Consider the following 22,631-nt stretch of genomic DNA (forward strand, 5'->3'; position numbering starts at 1 on the left):
TATATCTTTCTACGTAGCACTCATAATTCTTATTCTCATGTATATATCTCATGTATATCTCATGCACATATCTTTCTTTCTACATAGCACTTTAATTCTTATTGTTTGCACTGAAGCACCGCAGCAATTTCCTAATGTTGTAAACCTCAACATCTGGCAATAAACCCCATTCTGATTCTGATTCTGATCTTGTAAATTCTGCATATTCGCATGTAAATATCTGTTTATTAAGATTGTGCAGACCAGTCCAGAAGAAAAAAAGAATCAATTAACTTAAAGCGGTGCTCTTTCATTACCAGACTATATTTAAACAATACTAAGCATGCTAATAGTGGAAACTTGGTCTCCAGCTGCCTCCAAGCTTTCCTCCTCGTTATGTCATCAAGGAAAGCCCACACCACATGGGGGTCAGTTTGGTCCTTCCTGCTTTTAAACCAGAGAAAGTGCGGCCTAGAAGACAGGTGAGAAACACGAAAATGAATTAAAATCTTCTTCAAGATCTCATATATGACCCTGTGCTCAGCATAACACTCACAGGTTTAAATGCTTAACCTGCAGCACGATGGAAGGATGAGGATGACTGCGGTCGACGAACACTGCGTGCCACGTCCTCTTTAATTTACAGGGCCTCCCCATGACAAACCCATTCAGCTCAATGTCATGAAAATGAATTATTGAACAGCTTGCAGCTCGGGCCCTCACTGTACAGAGAGTAAATGATCAATTCATGTTTCACTTGAATGTTTCAGGAAGGTCAGTGAGTGAATTCATCACTGGATGTGAAAAGAAGTCACGTTCCCGTCTAAAGACAACACCTTAATTTCGTTAATAAATAAGTCAGGAGCTGCAGAGCTGAGGCTGAAGGTCATTTACAGTGTTCTGTTTCAACTGATGGTCGTTCATTATTCTCATTAACTTCTCTCTTTACAGTTCATCGTCACAGTGATGAATATTCTGTTAGCGCAAAGCTAATCGGGGTGTAGAACAAGTTAATGTTATTAAATGTTTATTTGTTCAGGCGGTTGGAGTGCTAAGGCACTGCTGGTCTCGAGGTACTGGAGTGCGTCATTTGATGGAAATGAGGGAGTGCTGATGGTTTTAATGCACTATGAAGGACAGACATTATCAGTGGAGCCCATAAAAAAGTGGACCTTTTGACAGAGATTTCGCCTTTCTTTTGTTTGTTTTTTTCATCCCCTCTCATGATTTCAGGGCACTCAGTTTTTTTTTTAATGTTTTGTTGTTATTATTACTGGTCATATATGCTGTTTTGTAAGATACAAGCAAATATAAAAATGGTGAATGCAAAGCAGATACAAGCAAGGAAGTAAAATGATAAGATGAATATTTTAAATAAACTTGTAGCAGGTTGACTAACTCTCGTGTTGCCTCAGTGATGATTCATGATCTGCTTTCCATGGGGAGTTTGCATGTTTGTGTTGGTGTTGCTTTTCTATGGGTGCTCTGGTTTCCTCCCACAGTCCAGAGACAAACACTTTAATTAAATGTTGATTCTGAATTGGGCTGTTAGTCATGTGATGTAGCTGTTAAAGGTGTAACCCTACATCTTGCCTAATGTCAGCTGGGATAGATTTCAGCCCCACTGTGACCCTGGTTGGATAAATGATTAAGAAAATGGATGGAAACCTGATAGGAAACAGCGGAAAGAAACTCATTAATGCTATAATTGATGTACAGCATGTCAAGTTCTTCTTACTTTAACATCTTACCAGGGGTGTTATTTTACTGTTTATTGACTTCAGCTGCTTTATTGAAGAGATAATCCAGTCATGCGGTGTTTATTATATTATATAAAACTGGCTGACCCAGAAGAGCTGGATTTATTAAAGAATTATCCAAACTGATGCAACATCAAATGTCCAAACTGAAATGCCATCATTGTGGTGATTTCCACAATGTTGTACAAGCATTGAAATTGGAGAACAGCATTACATGACTGTTGTCCACTTAGCCATAACAAGTAAGCTTACTTTCTGTTGAGCGGTGCGCCTTTCATATTTTCTTATCACTTTCTCATTCATTAGCTACTATGCTACCAGCTGTCAACATGTAATCTAACGGTGTGAGTTGTGAGCAGACCTCTTCCCTGATTATTTTCAGAGACTTTCGTGGTAATACGTGTAACCATCACATACCACATGGACTTTAGAGTACCACTTTTGTAGTATTGCTGACTTATAATGAAGTGCTGATGTAGTGGTGAGTAGTTCTCTCTGCATAATTTTTTGTTTTTTTGATGTCTCTTTGAGAGCTTCATCAACGAGCGCAGCCAAAGCCAATCCATCCTTTAATGCAAGTGCATCTGATTAAAACATATTTGTATTATTCTATTTGCCGTATATAGAAATATAAATTTCACAGTGGATCTGTGTATAAATTGTACAATATGACATAAAACTAAGTGTATAAAACACTTTCTTTTTCTCCATGAGCTATTCTGAAAAACTCATGCATGGAATTTTTTTAGGCTTGAGAGATTTCTGACTGCTCTTCTTTCTTTTAAGCAACTATTGGCATGAACTTTTCCTCCGTTTCTTTTTCCTCAGGCATGCACACAAGCATCAGCGAGATCCTGAAGGAGAAGAGCCTAAAGCCATCTCGCCGCAGTCTGCCCTGCCTGGCCCAGAGTCAGACTCATCCAACCAACCTCAACCACTTCCTGTCTGTGCCTCTGAGCCCGGAGCCTAAACCAGAGGTTGAGGGTCTGAGTCAGAGCATCAGCACTTCCTGCAGCCTCCTCCCCCCACAGACAGGTCAGTCCGCTGTCAGTAACTCACATGTTTTCTATACTCATTAGTGGACGAGATGCTTCAGTTATTAGAGAGCGCCTACATCAATTTAAATTAATCTTGCGAGATATTGAAGCTCACCATGAAAGTATGTGCACACTTTAACATTACAATATCATACAACTGTAGGTTTAATCACTGTGTCTTGTTTGCTTTTAATTTGTGACTTCTGCTGTTCTTTGCTGGCCAAAAAGAAATAAATAAAAAAAATAACTTGAAAAAAGAAATTCTTGTTTTTGTTGACGAAGCTTTATTTTTTATTTTAATTTTTTTTAAAGATCCACAGCAATCATGGTCTGCAGGGCCTCCTAATAAATATACAGTGGAGGAAATAATTTCTTGATCCGGTTAATGTGCTTCTTCTTTAGTCACTCGTTTGTTTTTTGGTGGTATGATTGCATGTTTTGGATCACTGTCGTGCTAGAAGACCAAGAGTTCTGGCTGAGGGAAGGAGGTTCTCTTCCAGGATTTTATGGTACATGGCCCCGTCTAATGGCCCCACAGTGACGTACAGTTATCACGTACTCTAGCACAAGAACGGCCCAAAAACATAACGTTTACATCTCCATGCTTGATGGGGATAGTGTTCTTTGGGTTTATACTCAGCATTGCTCTTCCTAAAGAATTATTTCCCCCAGTGTAAGTGTTTTCTGTGAAGTAATTGTGTTGTATACATCACAGGTTGTATAATATTTCCAAAAAAACAAAAGCCTCTGAAATGTTTTCACCATTATCGCCTTTCATTGTCTGAATGGCATGTTTAATTATTTTCTCTGTCCTGTGGACTGATTGTATTGAACTTTAGGTTCAACAGGAATTGAGCTGGTCACTACACGGATTTTTATATTGATGGTGGTACTTAAGGTTTGTGTGTAATATTGATGGAACAGATTGTGTTAATGCTGCAGGGGATTTAGAAAACACTGCGCAAAGTCGCAGCTGCTGGGAACACGTTCCGAGGGAATGCGATAGCATGGGAAAACGCTGGTAATATAAATACAGTATATTATTGTTATGGGCCAGTACCACGGATGTGCCTGCTGGAGACGAAAATTACTCGGTCTCATTAACAGCTTCAAGAATATTTAGAGGCCACAGACGGTGAGAGTGCTATTTTTTTCACAGCATGAAAACTAGTGCATGCAGCACTTCAGCATATTGGTATTTTCCTGACCTTGAAATGCCCTTTGTCTGCATACTTGTTATTTTGGTGCGGAGTGCAGTGTGCAAAAGTGGGACTTGATATAAGAATTACACACTGTCTGCACGAGGTGTTTCTATTCTGGTGTAAACCGTCTCTTCGTGTAAGGAGCAGGTCTGAATTTTTTTTTTTCCTTTTTGGCTCAGAGTGCAGACAGAAGGAGAGAGTGTAGACAGAGCAAAAAGCAGGAGCTGGTAAACAAGGAAGATCATCCATCAACAGTTTCCCACCTGTGGAAAGTGACAGATGTTTTTCAGTGGTTCTCAAGCTGGAAGACAAACTGCTAGAGAACTGAAAATGTACAGCGGGTTATATTTTACTGCTATTGTTATCATTTTATCGCAACTTGAAACAGGAACTACAGGCATAAAAATCCACACAATTTTTATTTGAATGAGAACTTGAACAGTGCCCACATTATATAAAGACAATTAGATCACACTTCACCTTAAAGGGACACATTCTGCTCATTATTCCACCTCCTTACGTGTACAGAATGGTGACAACTGCACGCTCAAGAAACCCTGCAGCACCTGTGGTGAGCCACTTTGGTCCTTCGAGCCGGATATGCCGCACCTGCATGACATGGCTGCCTCCAGAGAGCAGGATGATGCACGAAGTCCCAGTCCTAGCAGGATCCATCGAATCCCTGGACATCTGGTGGACTATGAGTTGTCCTACCATATCCGTGGGCCAAGGCTGTCACCCAATCTAACAGAGGAGGTTATGATGGCACCGTCAGACTCCCACTACACAAGGAGGCCGGATGTGGAGGAGATAAGATGGCGAAGAATGGAGGATTGTCTGATTAATATCCAGCATCAGATGTGATCTCTGCAAGTGACTGTAGCAGAGTCCCGCGACCTTAACAAACGTGTGCAGCGACTTGAGCAGCTCACCTCTCCAGTGCCAAAGGGGATATTAATGGAGGTGGAACCAATGGCTTCAGCTGTCTCTACACCAAATCCTACAGCCAGGGAGCCCGAATCAATTCAGGAGGGGGAGAGAATTACAGAGCCCATCCGTGTGATGTCAGCTCCTTTAGCCCCAGTCCCTGGCACTTCCACTGCACACGTTGGGCCACCCACAGTGCTCTCTATGGATAGATCAGCGTCTGCCCCGAGATTCACTTCACCATGTCCTGACTATCTTCTCACACCAGTGCATCCAGCAACTCCTGCTCCACCTGCTGTAGCCAGCACTGTAGCTCCACTGGCAATACAGATGTCTGGGCCTCCTGTGCCATCGCAGACATCTCAACCAGACCCTCCCTTAGTGGCTGAGCCAGCCACTATGCAACCTTCTACTGCAAAGGAGGATTTCACTCGAGGTTTCGAGCCATGGATCCCCCCACTTTGCCCTCTGCCTCAACAGCCTCGATATGCTTCATTCCAGCCTGTGCTATCTGCACAGGAGCTTAGACCTCAGCCAGGTATGCCCCCAGCAGCAAACCACGTGAGTTCAGAACCCAGTATGTTGGAAATGTTGATTGCATCATTCTATGGCCTCCCTAAGCCCAAGCTCACTGTTTTCAGTTCTGGGAAGGAGAGTGACTTTGCCTTACTGAAGAAAGGACTGGATAGTGTTCTTGGGCCTCACAAGCACTTGTCCGAGGATTATAAGTATCAGATCTTGCTAGATCACTTGAAGTTCCCAAGTGCATACCAAGTGACTAAACGCTACATCCATGACCCAACTCCATATACTAGTGCAATGAGGGCTCTTGAGCAGAAGTATGGTCAGCCAAGACAACTGGTACAGAGTGAACTCAGCAATATCCTGTGCAAACCCAAGTTGGCCTCTGTTTATTATGGACCTGAAACCACAGCCACCAAACCACCTGCTGTGGCCCATCCAGGTCCAAAGGCTGTTGCAATGCAGAAGAAAAGAGAACGTTTCAAGCCTTACTATCCTTTCTGTGAAGGGACAGAGCATTACTGGAGTAGATGTAATGAGTTCTCCCGGCTGGAGGTGGCTGCGGTTTGGACTGGATCAAAGATAAGAATAAATGTTGGAGGTGTGGCCGGAACCATTCTGCTGACAACTGCACGCTCAAGAAACCCTGCAGCACCTGTGGTGAGCAACACCTCCTTGTATTACATAGCCTCGCCAAGGCTAAAGAGCAGAACCTCAGTATCCTGACCATGTGCACAGCATCCAGTGTCATCTATGTTGACCATCCCAGTCACTCTGGGAGAGTGATGTTGAAGGTGGTAAGAGTTCAACTCCACAATGGGAAGAAAACCATGGACACCTATGCTGTGCTGGATGACGGTTCAGAGAGAACCATAATATTGCCTGCTGCTGTGAAGTTCCTCGGCCTAGCCCCAACAGACGAGGCTCTGGCCCTCCGAACCATCAGACAGGATGTCCTGCAGCTGCATGGGGGAAGCATATCATTGGAGGTGTCCACTAAAGCTAAGCCGAAGGTGAGGCATCAAATACTAAATGCATTCACAACAGAACAACTGGTTCGGGCGGAGCAATCTAGCCCAGTGGAAACACTCAAAAGGAAGTACAGTCATCTACAAAGACTTCCCTTCACAGGTTTCAGCAAGGTGAAACCTATGATCCTGATTGGATCAGATCACCCGCACCTTATCACTCCAGTATACCCGGTGATTCGTGGACCACCTGGAGGGCCAGTAGCAGTCTGCACAGAGCTGGGGTTGATGCTGCAGGGACCTGCCAAGAGTCTTCCTCATCCAGCGGCTGGACAGGCATGCTTGCACTCATCATTCATCCCACAGACTTCAGAGCTCTCCAAAGATGTTGAGAGGCTATGGCAGCTTGACGTCCTCCCGTTTAGGAATGAAAAGGAGGCCACCAGGTCAAAGGAGGACCAGCAGGCAATCGACATTCTTGAATCAAGGACAGTCCGCGTACAGGTAGAGGGAGTCCACCGATATGCTACTCCCTTGCTTCGCCGCACGGAGTTTCCTCAGGTGAAGGCACCTCAAGAAGCTGTCATGGCTCTTCTGAGGGCCAATGAGCGTCGGCTATGAAAACTGGAGAAGGCGGGCTATCCACTTTGTACAGAATGGTGTACGTCAGTTTAATGCTGGGTGGTGCTGCAATAGTAACTATCCTCGGTCAGAAGGAGAGGCTGACATCCAGGGATTAGATTACCACAGGTGGAGTTTATTGGCGGTCAGATGGATGGTACAGGGAGGTATGGCATACAGCAGGAGAATGTGGGGGGGTAATATGGTGTGGTTTGTTTATGTGACGCACACCCTCCCCAACAAATACAGGATGGACTATTTGCTTTCCTTCCCAGCAGCTCTCTCCTCAATCGTTAGCCCAGGAACGAACGAAGACCATCTAGCTCAGAAATCCCATGAATCCCATCACTGCCCAGAGGCCACTGGGTAATGTAGTTCACACTAACACACTGGCTTTTCTACATTAAGTCTATTGTTTGACTCTACTCCGCATTATTAACAGTCCAAAGTAATCCTTACTTATCTCAGACTGGTTCTTGGTGCAACACCTCAGTTAATACACTCACAGAAAGAAGCTATTTTACCTCTCTTCCCCCTGTAACAGTACACCTGACAGAAAACAGGGAGAAACATAACCGGTCCCCCTTAAAGATAAAAAGGTTTTGACAGTGAACATCACATTAAGTAGCAAGTATTTCTGCTCATCTGTATTATAATTATATTTTTTCCAGATGTGAAATAAAATAGATAAATCCGCTCGCTTTTTACTTCTGAGCCTCTTCATGAATCATCACAACTGATCAGCTTCAAATATTCATATTAGTTTCACAGTGTAATTGGACATCTCGTCTCCTTTCGGATTTGTTTTACTACCAAATATTAGCCAGACGTCAGTCATTTTTCAACACAATACTTTTATTTCTAAATGATAAAAAAACTACAAATATTAACTTTAATTATGGGGAAACTTTAAACTAGCTGCTTTGTTAGGTACATCTTACAAAGTACTGAGTGTGGACCCCCTTTTTCCTTCAGAGCTTCCTTAATTCATTATTGCGTATATTCATAAAGGTGCTGGAAACATCCAACACATCCCCAAGGTGATCTATTAGATTGAGATCTGGTGATTGTGGGGGCGTTTTGAGCACAGTGAACTCGTTGTACCAGTTTGAGTTTTGTGACATGATGTGTTGTCCTGGTGGAAGCATCTATCAGAAGATTTATCCACTGTGGTCATAGAGGGCAGGCTGTGGTGGTTAAACAATGCTCAGTCGGTACTAAGGGAGCCTAAAGTGTGCCACAAAATTATGCCACCATGAGCGTGAACTACTGATTTAAGGCAGAATGGATCCATGCTTTCATGTTGTTTATGATAAATTCAGAGCCTACCTTCCCAACACTCCTGCAGAAATTGAAACTCATCAAATCAAGCAATGTTGTTCGAGTCTTCTCTTGTGCACGTTTGGTGAGGCTGTGCAAGCTATATCCTTGGTTCCCTGTTGTTAGCTGACAACAGTGACTTTCTGTGTTGTCCATCTGCTTCTCTGTGTTCAGAGATGTTCTGCATACATTGATTGTAACGAGGGGCTATGTCAGGTATTGTTGCCTTCCTGTTAGCTCAAAACAGTCTGGCTATTCTCTTCTGTCATCACCACCCAGAGAACTGCTGCTCACTAAATATTTTCTCTCTTTCGGTCCATTTTCTGTAAACCCTGGAGACAACTGTATGTGAAAATCCCATTAGATCAGCTTTTTGTGAAATACTCAACCCACCTTGTCTGGCACCAACAACCATGCCACATTCAAATCACCTTTCCTCCCTCTGTTATTTGGTTTGAACTTCAGCAGAAGGCACACTCTACACCTGCCCTGCTTCATTAACAAGCAGTTGAGCAGGTGTACCTAATAAAGTGAGTATAAATAGAGAATTAAAACAAACTGTATACAAACTGTACACCAGTAGGTGTAAAGAAGGTTGTCAATTTAGCTCCTCTTTCTGGACTAGATTTGTAGACTTGGGAAGAAATGCTTTAATACTATTATAGTTTCATCCTGTTTGTGCTGGGGAACAGATATTTTCTTCCATAACCTCCCTGCATTTGACATCTGACACATGTGAAGGTGAGCTGAAAACATGTGGAGGTTGTTAGCCACAGCAGGTATAAATGAACCCCATGCTGCTTTTTTTCCCCCCCAAACACTGAAATTTTGGCTCATTCTGATCGCTCTAAAAATCCAGACGAAAACTCCAGGTCACAGGAGCAAGGTTAGCTACAGAAAAAGAAGTAGAACCCATACAGCAGCATTGCTTCTCTTAATATGGATTTCTTATACTTGGTTTCTGCACATCAGTATCAAACAATACACTACACTGATAAGGAGGTAAAGATACAGCTGCCTGAAGAAATTAGCTAATGAGCTGTCACATGTACCTGAGAAAGTATAACTTGTGCTGTGCTGTGCTGTGAAATGCCTCATCTCCCATGTCACGCAATTACAGAGCTTGTATTATGAAGTTTAGATTGTGTCATAACAACCCACACAACAAGTATTTCTTGAGACTAATAAATCATTTTGTTTTGCACAGCAAACACATTTGCCCTCATAAAATGGTGAGCTGAAAAGCTAACACACATTTTGCAGCAGAGGAATAATCAGCAAGGCAAAAAAAAAGCAATGCTGGGACATTTAGAAAATGAATTTATGGCACAATATTTACTGTTTATATTGTGTGGGCTGGACAAAATGTTATTTGGTTTGCACATATCAAGGCAGGAAATAAGATTGGGGCTTTTTAAACGTCGGTGCTCGGATCTGTTAAATTGCATCAACCTGTTTTCAACCTGACACCCACGTTTAAATAAGTTAGCTCTTAGCGAAATAAAAATCTAATGTCAGCGTTGGCAGCCAGATTAGGGAGAATATTGACTTTAGCAAGAACAAAGACCTATTGCACTTCAGGTACTCTTAGTTGTTTCTTACCAGTTCAGTAGTGTTTTTATTGGTCCTGCTGTGACTTGTGTGCAGCAGAGGATGGCAAGGATCACTTTGTGGAGGAGTCTGAAGTGAGTACGTGTGAAACGAGGGCAGACGAGTCATTTCTGCTGCAAAAGCCTGTCACCCGTGCTAAATTAGAGGCCCGCACAGATTCAGTTCAGGTAACACACTTTCACTGATCCACCTGAATCATCACAAAATGTAAACTGATGATGTTCCAAGTTATTTTGGCATTAGCACACTGAGAAGCAGTCCTTTGTGTTGGATAAAACTTTGTTGTTCCAGAGAAAGAAACCAACGGATTCATCCGGGCTCTTTTTCCGAGATGGTAAAAAGCGCATCGACTACATCCTGGTTTATAAGAAGTCGAGTCCACAGGTGGAGAAGAGGTGCACGTTTGAGAAGAATTTACGAGCTGAAGGTCTGATGCTGGAGAAAGAGGTAAATATACCTGGGAGACTTTTAGTTGCTTTATTATTTACTTAAATCTCCCTTGTTCTCAGTTCCCTGCACTCCTTTTTTGTTTCGAAAGCCTTCCTTGACGAACAACGACATCATGTTTGTGAAGATCCATGCTACCTGGGACACGCTTTGCAAGTACGCTGAGCAGATGAATATCCGAATGCCTTTCAGGTAAATAAAGAATGAACCTTTTAACTCTGAAAAAACATAAAAGTAGATCTTTTTGTTGTTGTTTTTTAAGCCACAAGCAACTTTACACAGTCTTTCTAACCTATATTCTTGTCTGTTATTAAAGAAAAAAATGCTACTTTACAGACTGGAAGAGCAAAACCTTGGGCAGGTAAGTCGATTTAAGGAATAATTTACTCTGAATACATCTGTGTCTCTAATCAAATCCATAGGCATAGGTGTGTCTGGGGGATTCAGTAGTAAGTTGGATGATGGACTGAATTTATGAGTCTGTGAGGAACAGAGACGGTGGAAGATTGAGTAAGCCTGTTTTTGTCCTTTTGCAGCCCTCATAGTGATAAAGTATGTGAAAGTTGAGTGTACTGTACATATAGAGTATTTATAAACATTGGAATTTTAAAGTTGGAAGGTATGCAGTAAAGATGAGTTGCAATAAATAATTGAAAAGGAAAGCTTTTAACAATAATTAACAATATCAACTACTATTCTTAACTGATTAAGTGCGGTACTTAATTTTTCAGGGTTTTCCAAATGCATGGCCTTTTTTATTTATTTAAAAAATAATGAGTTTACGATACAGCACGTTTTTAAAGGTCCAGTAAAGCAGCTCACCCAGTTCTGACTGCTTTTCTATAAAATACTCTTCATAAAAGATAAAATGGAGCCCCACAGACTTATTTGCATGCTATTTTTAGAGAGCCGCATTTGCGCTTTGATGTGGTGTTCAAGTGTTGTCCAAGTTCTGTGAAGAACTCCAAATTTCCATTTCCTCTTCTCACTGGAAAGCAGACAGAAATAACCAGAAACTGAAAGAAAATGTGGTAGAACACTGTTTTAAAAACCACCATACTAAAAATCAAAACACCTGGTTCTTAGATTTTTGTACACCAAACTTATTTTCACAGTCATGTAAAGGTCGCATCAAATTGCTGGATAGATCATCAGTATGTGGTTAATCACTCGTGAATGAGTCGTGCACAGCCATAGTTTTCATTAAATGCAAATGATTCTCAACTGATGGTAAAATATATTGATTTACAATATTTCCTTTAAAATATATACTCACTCATGCAGCAAAATGTTTGATAACTTTAGTCATGGCTTATTTGTTATAATTATTTAACATTATGGAGAAATGCATAAAATTTGAAAGCTATTTTTTCAATGGCTTTACTCACTTGATGAGAAAGAACTAAAATGATACTTGAGCAACAGCAAAGTGGACACTTAATGTCTGAGCTATGAAAGGGCCTTTGTTAAGCTCTGTAAAGGTAACATTTAGTGAAGTGTGATACTGCTGGTGGTGGAGGACTGTTCGCTTCAATCCATTAAACTATGAACATGCTGGGAGTGTTGTCGTTGCTGTTGTTTTGCTGTTTTGAACACAGCTTATTAGCATAGCTGAACAAGGCTAAGTGGACCTGACACACTAACTGCAGTATAAGTGCCCGCTTTAGTGTTTTATTCTACTTAAATGCCGACTGCGTTGTAGCCATAAACTAACACAATGACATATGATAGACAGACTGTAGTCAGTAGAAAATTAAAGAGGTTGACCGTACTCTGATAACTGCAGGCTTGTTTTGTTACGCTTTCACATACCGTGTATACACACTAACCGCACGCACAAAAATCAGACAATATCACACGGACAGACAAGAATCACTCGCCCACCTGTCCAACTGAGAACAAAGCACTTCAGGGAACTAAATTAAATCTTGTGTGAGAGCGATCTTAGTCATTGTGAAGAATGAGGATCATTATGTTTTCCTCAGCGCTCCTGCAGGCTTTCGCTAAGCTGTTGTTCTTAAAAGAAAAATCTACCCGAGCAGTAAATGAGCTTTATGTGTTAACTAATGGTTTGTCTCTAACTCACATTTCTGTAATGCTGAACAAATGGGCTGTGGCGACTGCTTGTTGGTTTGATATCAGTATCTTTACATACAGTACCTGGAGCCTTCATAACAACACATTAAACACTATCTGTCAGCAAGTACGTTTTGCAGCAGAATTGCTATTTGTATTTATTTAATGCATACAAGAACAGCAGCCTCACAAATTACTGGAGGCCTCTCCAACAAATCTGGAGAAGGATGCATTGCCAAGCGAGCAGATTTTTAGCTGCATAGCAGAGTCACTGAAAGAGTGTCTGTCTGAAGGCTGATCAAACACTTGTCCAGACTGAAGGATTGTCAGGACATTTTGTACAGAAACTGATGGCTGCCTGAGGATAATTCCTGCTGGGACTGATATTAAAGTCAGATACATTTTATTAATAAAGCCCGGTATCAAAAACTGTGATGTCCTCTCTACCCTTAGATCCTTACATCTGTTTCTTTTTGCAGCTTCTTACTACTTATGTCATCACCATTAGGTTTCAATTTATTAGATTTTAACTTAAATTTCTTTATAATTGTGAGTCGACTACAGTTAAATTTTATATGCAAATTTTTACATTTATACAGACCAAGGCATCGGCAGCAGCTCTGAGATTTTCACCTTTTTATACTTTGAAATATCTTCAAATGTACTCTTTGCATTGATGAAAATGATAATTCAGTTAACTTGTTATTGACTAAATATCTGAAAATTAATGCTTCACTGTATTTTTTTATGACAAGTTAATGTCCTAAAATTAGATAGTGTGCAATGTAAAACTCAGACAGGATATAAAAGATGTCCAACAGTATCACCCAGTTTGTTAAATTCTGTTTTAAACTCTCGTTTTTTGGGCGCCACAAATGACCATACAGTGCTAACGTAATACTATACATTTGGTTATTCCTGAATGGTGAATATATGTATATATGGCACAGTCATACAGATAGACGCTGTATTTGTATAGCGCTTTTACTAGTCCCCCCCCCCAGGGACCCCAAAGCACTTTACACACCCAGTCATCCACCCATTCATTCACACACTGGTGGAGGCAAGCTACAGTTGCCCTGGGGCAGACTGACAGAAGTCAGGCTGCCATATCGCGCCATCGGCCCTTCTGGCCAACACCAGTAGGCGGTAGGTGAAGTGTCTTGCCCAAGGACACAACGACCGAGACTGTCCGAGCCGGGGCTCGAACCGGCAACCTTCCGATTACAAGGCAAACTCCCAACTCTTGAGCCACGATCGCCCTACTACTTACTACTTCTATAGGAATTCAGAGGCTAAGTTGGTGCCAGATGTCTGCAATTAGATACCCAGGAAAACCTCATCTCTCTGACAGCCCAGCTTAGATTTGCAGTGTCCTTTGGACCACATTGGAGATGTTTGGCATAATACACAGTGGAACAGTTGATTTGGGCTTGTTTTGCAGCCACAGGACCTGGGCAGCTTAGTCATTTAGTCGAGTATGAGCTCCGCTGTATATCAGTGTATTATAGAGTCAAATGTTAGGCCATCTGCCCAACAGCTAAAGCTTGGCCTGAAACTGGGTCATACACCAAGACAATGATGCCAAGCACAGCAGCAAAGCTACAACAGAATTGCTGAAAAAGAAAACAATCAAGGAGCTGCAATGACCCAAAGTTCAGAGCTCAACCAAACTGAAATGCTTTAGCTGCATGCAAACCTCAATGAAGTAAAGTAAAGTTTTAAAGAAGAGTAGGTTAAAATTCTTCCATAATGATGTGAGACACTTATAAAGTCATAGAAAATGATTGCTTCACGTTATTGCTGCTAAAGGGGGTTGTGGATGCTGTAAAATGTAATGGCCTACACCTTTCACCAAATGAAAACATTTGGCATGAAATAAACAATAAATAAAATTAGTTTGTGTATATAGTGACCGCATGGAGTTCAACGAAAACTTTCCTTTTTCAATTGACTTGGGTAGATGTGTTTGTTAGCATAAGCAAAAATATAGTGATGCTATGATTTGGATTAAGCTAGCTGTTATCCTGGATCAGTCTCTCTCGGGCTCACGGGTCATGGAAATGAGAATGAAAAAAGATAATCAGACGTGCTGTCCAGCAATGCATGTACATGTGTGTGCAAACATGCTTTTTTGTGCTAGTGCGAATGCGAAGTCGTCATGGTAGGTCAGGAGAAAAGGGTCAGGGAACTCCATCTCATACCAAAGTAAACAATCTTCATTTAATCTGTGCTGTTAATCTTGTTTCTCTGCGTGCGCCTGTGCAGCAGGTTTCATCTGAGATGTCGCCAAATCAAAAGCTGGCTTCCCAGAAATCCCATGAAGCTGGACAAAGAGGCCTTGCCTGACCTGGAGGAAACCGACTGCTACACAGCTCCCTTCAGCAGAGCACGCATGCATCAGTAAGGAGGATGTATACACACTCGTGCATGCCAGGACACACAAACAGGATCACAGTGTTTTTACAGGGCACCAGCAGTCCTAGCCCCCCCACCCCTCTTTTTAACCATCACTTCCACTCACGTCCTGAAGTCTTAATGTGGAATTTAGAAACCACGCGATGAAGTTTGCACTTTAAAGTCTTGTATATTTTATAGTTTTGCATCTGAACTTGGGAGCCATGATGATAAAGACAAGTTGATCATAAATAAGAAATTGAAATACAGCAGCAGATGTGCGTGAAATAACTTGCTTGCTGTTCCATATTTTCAACACTTCCCTGTGATGAAAGGCATCATCTAATCTCGTCTATCAGTGAATCATTTCCACTTTCCCTTAGCTTGTCAGCCTGGGCTGTTTTTTTAAGGGGGAAGGGGATAATAATGTTGGGATGAATACAAGCTTTGCACCATAAATTGTGTTTTAATAACCTCCCATCGTTATCGACTCAGCTCTCATTAAAGGCCTCTGCTGAGTGATATTGATACACTGTTGCTTTATGAATAACTGAAGGAGTGTGCCGTTATTTCCTCCCAGCTTCACGATCAGCAACAGAGAGACCTTCTTCTCCAATTCTACCAGAAGTAGAATAGTCCATCATGTCCTGCAGCGCACCAAGTATGAGGACGGAAAATCAAAGATGGGTAAATCACCGTGCTTTCTCCTCACGTTCAGAACAATGTTTCCCGCAGCATCGCACAAATGCCATTCCGTATAACCATCCTAATGATCCATTTAGGACAATTTATCCACTGAGAAAGGAACGGAGCCTACATTTCTTTTAAAAGGGAAAACGTCAGTTTCTGTTAATTTGATTTCAGAGTGATAGGGGGAGCTGCCGATGCAAAAGTGGTACAGTGTAATTTGTGTCTGATCTCTCCTCTCTTCTCCTTCTGGGCAATTGGTTTTCTTTTTATCTCAGCATCTTCTCTGTCTACTGCCAACATTATTTGCTGATTAAAGTTTGGCCTCAGCATCTTGGAATGGGTTTCACGTTAATATTTCAATAGCTTTGACCACTTTACTTTCCAAGAAATCAGATCAGCTCAGTCACAAGATGGAGCAACCCTTTTCAAATCCATACTCCACCTTATCGCACTGTCTGGTGTTTCAGTAAATGGATGACAATAATTGCGCTTTTGTCCTGCAGAAATAACGGTTTTAATGAGCCACTCTGTGGATTTGTCTCTCAATTACAAGTGGGTTTAAATTTTTAATGTGGTGTCCTTGTTCTTTATTCCACTGTAGGAATCAACCGGCTATTGGGCAACAACACGTATGAGGCTGCATTTCCTCCACATGAGGTGAGATGATTTAAATTCCTACTGAAAAGATGTTGAGACTCACAAATTACTAATATGAGTAATCAAATTTTTATTCATGCACAGTTTTTAAAGGCATTCAGAGACCTTTTGCATCGATTCATTCACTCAAAGAGAGAGAAAGTCTTTAAACTACGTGGTTTGATTACAAATCCATAAAGAGCAAATGAGATACCCGATATAAATTTGGCTGCTATTCTCTTCCAAGTTCGCTCCTCACAAGGTAATGCACCTCATCCAGAAGTCTTTAAGTCTATAAGACTGTGCATACTCATGCCAGGTCTTGTACTTACTACATGAATATTCACAATTGCAATTTTACCATTTGATGTCAGACTATCGATGCAGAGCTCTACAACTGAGGTGTCTGAGAGAGCGATCAATGCAAACAACCTAAACTTGTGGCTCCAATTCAGTTCCAGTTCAGTTCCAATTCAGGGTTGTACCTAAAAGCTAATTCAGAAATTAACTTATCCTCTGGACTCTGGGAAGAAGCTGGAGTACCCGAAAAGAACCAATGTGTGCCCAGGTAGAACACGCAAACACACACAGAAATGTCCTGGCTGTCTGACTGGCTGGCTGGTGGATTCAAACCCTGACGCGAGTCCCAGATTTGGCTAAAATTAAATTCAGATTGCTTGCACAGGCTGTGCAAACATCTTGAGCTCAGTCCCTCACTTCTTTAAATTTTGCTAAGAAAGTGAAAAGCAGTTAATTTTTATTTAAACATTGTTACAAAATCAGTTTCACCCCAGTTCTTTTTTTATTCCTCGAAGCATCCAGAGACGGCACCGGACTCAGTAGTCATTTTCACAAAAACCTTTATTCATCTTTATTCATCTTCATTTACGCATGCATCTTCTAGAAGGGAAGACGTGCAAGGCCGGTGTCCCTCTGCAGATCTTCCACTCCTTTGTCTGTGAAACACAATTTTGTAGAAGTGACCCCACAATAAAACCCCCATGGTGTGCTGCAAACTCTGTGTCTGTGTGTATGCACGAGCACGTGAGTGCCTGTGTGTGCGTGTACCCTGTATGTCTATGTGAGTGCACGTGAGTGAATGTGCGTGTGGATGTGTGAGTGTAACAGTTTAAGCACTGTGTGTGTGTCTCTGCGTACGTGACTTCCTGGGGGTCATAAAAGTAATCTCACCCAAGCTACACCAAATTCCTCTACACAACATAGAAAACAGAGTTAACATATTACAAACACTGAGACCCCCACTCTGCATGGGTCAGATGGGCCATTGGCCTCTTGTTGTCTTACATTTACAGATAAGGTGGAGAGTCTCCTACAAACCTACTTCTAAGTTTATAACAATTATGAGTTTTATTAAAGGTACAAGCATCAGCATCAGCAATCCCCAACTGTAGCTTCCTGTCTCCTTTTATGGCAGGCAGACCCCCAGTGTCCATAAATTCCCTTTTCTCTAAACAAATACACACTCTCAGGCCTACAGCTAAGCCAAACTAAAACGCAGACAAATCCTTCCCTATTCCTCTGATCTAAACAAATTTAACACATCATATTATAATAATTATTTTCTTGTACTCACAATAATACATAGAAATACATATATATATGTATTTGGCATAACCACCTTTACTTCAAAGTTTGAACTCTCTTAGTCAAACTTTCTTAGAATTTCTATCTGAAGATGACTTTTCCATAAAGTCATCTTTAGGAATATCCATTCTCTTCTGCTTATCCTTTTCAGGGTCACAGGGGGGCTGAAAAGGGCCTCTTGCCTTAAGCTGTCTTAGGGCAAGAGGCAGGGTACACCCTGGACAGGTCACCCATCTGTCGCAGGGTCAACAAATAGAGACAAACAACCATTCACACTCACAGCTATGGGCAATTTAGAGTTACCAGTCAACCTAACCTCACTAACTGCATGTCTTGACTTTGGACAAGAGAATGTGGGAGGAAGGTGGAGTACCCAGAGAGAGCCCACGCAAACACGGGGAGAACATGCAAACTCCACACAGAGAGACGTTGGCCTGATGGTGGAATTAAACTCAGCACCTACCCACTGTGAGGCAGCACCTTGCCACCGTGCTGTCCCATCTTCAGGAATATTGCTACAGATTTTTTTCAGATCACATTCAAAGCTCTTCTTTGAATGTTGTCTGCCTTTTGTTTTGTTTTCAGTAAAGGTGATCCTACACAGTTTGTGAGACATTGTGTGTTTTTCTGTCCAGGCATTCTTTTACTGCATTGGCACTATGTTTACAACTATTGTCATGCTGAAAAATGAAGCTGCTGCCAATAAGATGCTTTCCGTATGGTATTGCATGGTGGATCAAATCTGATGATACTTTTTGAGTTCATAAATCCATCAAGTTTGAAATGCAGCCCCAAACCAAGACAGAGCCTCCGCCACAGTTTACAATTAGCTGTAGACACTAAGTGTTGTACACTGACACCGATTTTGATGAGGCCTTTGTGGACAGTACGTGGTACGAGAACTGGACTGAAGATATTTGAAAAAGCAGATAATGTACAAAGAAAACCTTCGACCTTCAGAAAGCCTGGAAAACAATTGCTCAAGACCACTTTCAAAATTACGAGCAAGTCTGGCACCTCTGAATCGAAATGTAAAGATGTAAAGAAATGAGGTGCGGCTCAAGATTATTACACAGTACTGTACATAATTTTTACACTGTGAAAGACTTCCGGTGCCCTTCACAGAGGTGCAGGTGGAGAGAACCTGACTTTCCATGAAAGGCAGCAAATATAGGAGTAGCTTTGGTAGTACTTCACTACATCACAAAAAACAACAATGCAGGGGATAGTGTGAAAATTCAAATGTGGTATGTTTTGTGTTTCTTATCGGCTGATTATATCTGAAGGATATAAAAAAATTTTTTAGTCTAGACTCTTCTTCTCTTGTCTCATCAGGGCGGTTACAAGAGCAGACATTCAATCAAGACGCACGGTGCCCAGAACCACAGGCATCTTCTGTATGAGCGCTGGGCCCGCTGGGGGATGTGGTACAAATACCAGCCTCTGGATCTCATCAGGTAATCAGCTTTGAAGCAGGTGACACAAATCACGAGCTGTTTTCGTACACATACATTGTGTACGTGTGTGCGTCGTACGCGAGATACCGCGTCCTGATTATGTTGCCGATCCTCTCTTTGATCACAGTCAAGATATGTTGTTTAAATGGAGTTTGAAGTCTGCACGATCACAGATTTCTCACGAGGAGCAGTCTCATCTACAACTCCTTGACATCGCAGCACGTCTGTTATTTCTGAAGTGATGGAGCTATTTTAACAGCTGATGATGAACTCACTTTAGTTTCCGGCTTCCTTGGTAGCTCTGCATTTCATCACCATCTGTCAAGTCTGTCATATCCATCTTATTACGAGGAACATGAGAGTGGCAAGGAATGGTTTGATATTTAGGGAAATATTATTTTCACTTTCTTGTCAAGAGGGAGTTGAAATGATGACTGTCTCTGAAGCACACCTTGTCATTTTCACATTCACAGCTTTGTATGCATTAAACAGGTGACAGACAGCGTGAAAGTCATTAGGTTTTTGAGGTTCTGGTAAGTACTTTGGAGAGGTTTTTTGGTTTTACACTGTATTGGATCTTTACGAGAGCAGTTTTGAAATAAATGTCTTGCTTAAGCTTGCTGGGATCATCGATTATTTTCCAGCCTTAGCGTTCAACCTTCTATCCATTAAGCCGCTGTGATCATCTCACAGTGCACCACTGACGCCCACAACTCCACGCTGAACGGGCACGGTCAAGTCTAATTAAGTCGTCACAGTTAATTGGTGAATTTTCTCCACTCTATTTTTTTGTGTCTCTCCCAGGCGATACTTTGGTGAGAAAATCGGTCTGTACTTTGCGTGGTTGGGCTGGTACACGGGCATGTTAATCCCCGCTGCCCTGGTTGGGGTTTTTGTCTTCCTCTATGGTCTTTTAACCATGGACGCGAGCCAAATCAGGTCAGTTCACACAACTATGCCATGTAAGTCCGAACATCGTGTCGGTTGATGATGGCATTTATTGGTTTACTCTCTCCCCAGTAAAGAGATTTGCGAGGCCAACACTACCATCATGTGTCCCATGTGTGAGGAAAACTGTGAGCCTTGGACGCTGAGTGACAGTTGTGTATATGCAAAGGTCAGTGCAGCTTTGGTATTTCTCCATATGCACAACATTACATGATCTTAGAGTTTCTCAAAACAAAGATGCCAGCAGACATGTATCTAGACTAGAAACGGGGGCACAGTGAACCTGGTTCTTCAGGTGAAACCTTAGGTTTATTATTTTATTTGACTTTTTTAATGTTGATTAAATAAATTAGGTCTATTTTTAGTAAGTATCAGGTGGATTTATTCCCACTTGACAATAACCAGCGAACTGTTTCCACCTGCTTCCAGTCTGCATGCCAAGCTAAGCTAATCAGTTGGTAGCTGTAGCTGTACGATCATTATTATAGGCAGTTGATGCTATTTTAAAACCATGATTTCTTTAACAAATCTCCTGCATTGGGACCTGAACTCAAAAATGTTGATTGTCAGAGAGCCTGGAGATCTTTTTGGGTAAAATTGGGGCTGTGGATATTGATAATGTATTCTGTTTCACTTTTGTGTTTTTAAGAGCAGCGCTCCGTGTGCTTGTGCTTCTAGGTGACCTATCTGTTTGACAACGGTGGCACTGTATTCTTCGCTATCTTCATGGCTATTTGGGGTGCGTAGAAGCAGTTTGTGTTGGTGGCTTTTTCTTGTTGTTCCACATAAGCTTTGTTCTCTGCCCGATACCAACCCTACTGGAATTTGATTCTATTTATACTCGAGTGCTCGTGTTTCCACTCACCACTCATCTCTCCCAAACGTATTAAGTTTTTCAACTGAGAATTTAGTCCACAAGACACTCTGCAGTACACAAACAAGACAAACAAGAGATCTTCAGTCTGTAATGTGTTTTTCAGTAAGTAAATCTCAGTCCGCCTTCTCTGACTCCACACTTGTACTTCCAGTGCAGTTCTGATGTAATTAGTTTGATAATTAAAGATTTCTCCAGGGGCAGAATATCACTCGGCTGTCAAGGTTGTAGAATTGCACCGTGATATTCATATATTGCAGCTACGTTTCCCACAGCTATAATAACTTTGTAACATGAAGTGTGAGCATTAGAGTGCATCGGCTGGCCCAGATCCATCTATCTGTCAAGGAGGTAAATAATCACCTGTGCCAGAGGGAGCAATTGACACAATTTGTTCTTTATTTGGACTAAGTGACTGATAATGAGAGCTCAAAAGCCAAAGAATGTCCACACAGTTGCACTAACTGAGGTCTGTAGCTCCAAATCCTGCATAAAAGCTTTTGGCTATCTGGACCAAAGTTAGCAGCACTGCACCACTGAGTGAGTGCACTCAAAGTCTGGAGTTAGTGTTAGTGAGTGTGTGTGAGATAGACATGAAAAATTGGTTAGCCCAAGGGATTGAATGTAGGCATCAGAGAAGGCCGCTTTTCTCTCTCTTTAAACAAAAGTGGGTCAAGCTATATTAAACTTCAACATCTTTACGAGCGGCTAAAGTTGTTCTGACTGAGGATTCAAACTCTGGTGCATTTTTTGCCTCTGGTCTTTCTCATTTTACTCTACATTAAATAAGTTCACAGAAAATATATCACTTGTTTGGTTGGTTTGTTTGCTTGATTTATCACTTATTAATCTGCAGGCTTTTAATAATTTGAGTTAAAACAGTGCCGGAAAAAAGCAAAACAAACCACATGAGGTTTAAAAAAATCCCCAAGGATAAAACATTTTAATAGATAAATGAGAGCCATTGTGAGGCTACAAAGAACCAACCACATATTTATATATTTTATTGGAAATCTGTTATAAAAACCACATTGTGTGCATATCTAATGCAAACTAATACACAAACTGTATCACTGCTACAGTGAGGTCAATAATATTTTGGACAAAGACACAATTTGTGTAGTTTTGCCTCTGCACTACAGCACAGTGACTTCTAAATCAAACAATCGAGATGTGATTGAAGAGCCAACGTTCAGCTTCAATTCAAGGGGTTTAACAAAAGCACTGAATTAAGCATCGCTCATTTTTACAATATAAACTGGACAAGATCGGTTTTCTTGTTCTTTCATGACAAATAATTTTCAAAATTCATTCAAAAATATTGTATTTTGTCTTTCTTAAATATGAGATGAGATTTCAGGGCAAGTGAGGGAGGACTGAAAAGACATAAAAACTTCAGGAGCAGCCAAATCAACAATCTTACATACTTGAACAGATGGTGTTGTCAGCTCAGCAACACCAAAATAACAAGAAAGACCCCAGAAGACAACTAAAGGCTGTGATGACTAGGGATGGGTATCGTTTAGGTTTTATCCGATACCAGTACCAAACCGG

At 41.4% G+C, this 22,631-nt stretch overlaps 1 protein-coding gene across 2 annotated transcripts in view; it reads left to right on the forward strand.

The window, feature by feature from the left end:
• Nucleotides 1–22,631, forward strand: part of ano3 (anoctamin 3) — a 47,003-nt gene that overhangs the window by 13,715 nt on the left and 10,657 nt on the right. Inside the window, exons 2-13 of one of the 2 annotated variants that reach the window (XM_005727972.1) lie at nt 2,568–2,774; nt 9,984–10,114; nt 10,239–10,394; nt 10,486–10,586; nt 10,711–10,755; nt 14,739–14,873; nt 15,448–15,554; nt 16,159–16,214; nt 19,134–19,255; nt 20,060–20,194; nt 20,276–20,372; nt 20,882–20,942. In XM_005727972.1, the coding sequence (XP_005728029.1) occupies nt 2,568–2,774; nt 9,984–10,114; nt 10,239–10,394; nt 10,486–10,586; nt 10,711–10,755; nt 14,739–14,873; nt 15,448–15,554; nt 16,159–16,214; nt 19,134–19,255; nt 20,060–20,194; nt 20,276–20,372; nt 20,882–20,942 (1,353 nt within the window). The remainder of the gene's footprint in view (nt 1–2,567; nt 2,775–9,983; nt 10,115–10,238; nt 10,395–10,485; nt 10,587–10,710; nt 10,756–14,738; nt 14,874–15,447; nt 15,555–16,158; nt 16,215–19,133; nt 19,256–20,059; nt 20,195–20,275; nt 20,373–20,881; nt 20,943–22,631) is intronic. The other variant, XM_005727973.1, reaches the window with a different exon arrangement.

This window comes from Pundamilia nyererei, unplaced genomic scaffold, assembly GCF_000239375.1.
Source record: "Pundamilia nyererei isolate P.nyererei 1_Seehausen unplaced genomic scaffold, PunNye1.0 scaffold00027, whole genome shotgun sequence".
In the NCBI taxonomy this organism is placed as follows: domain Eukaryota; kingdom Metazoa; phylum Chordata; class Actinopteri; order Cichliformes; family Cichlidae; genus Pundamilia; species Pundamilia nyererei.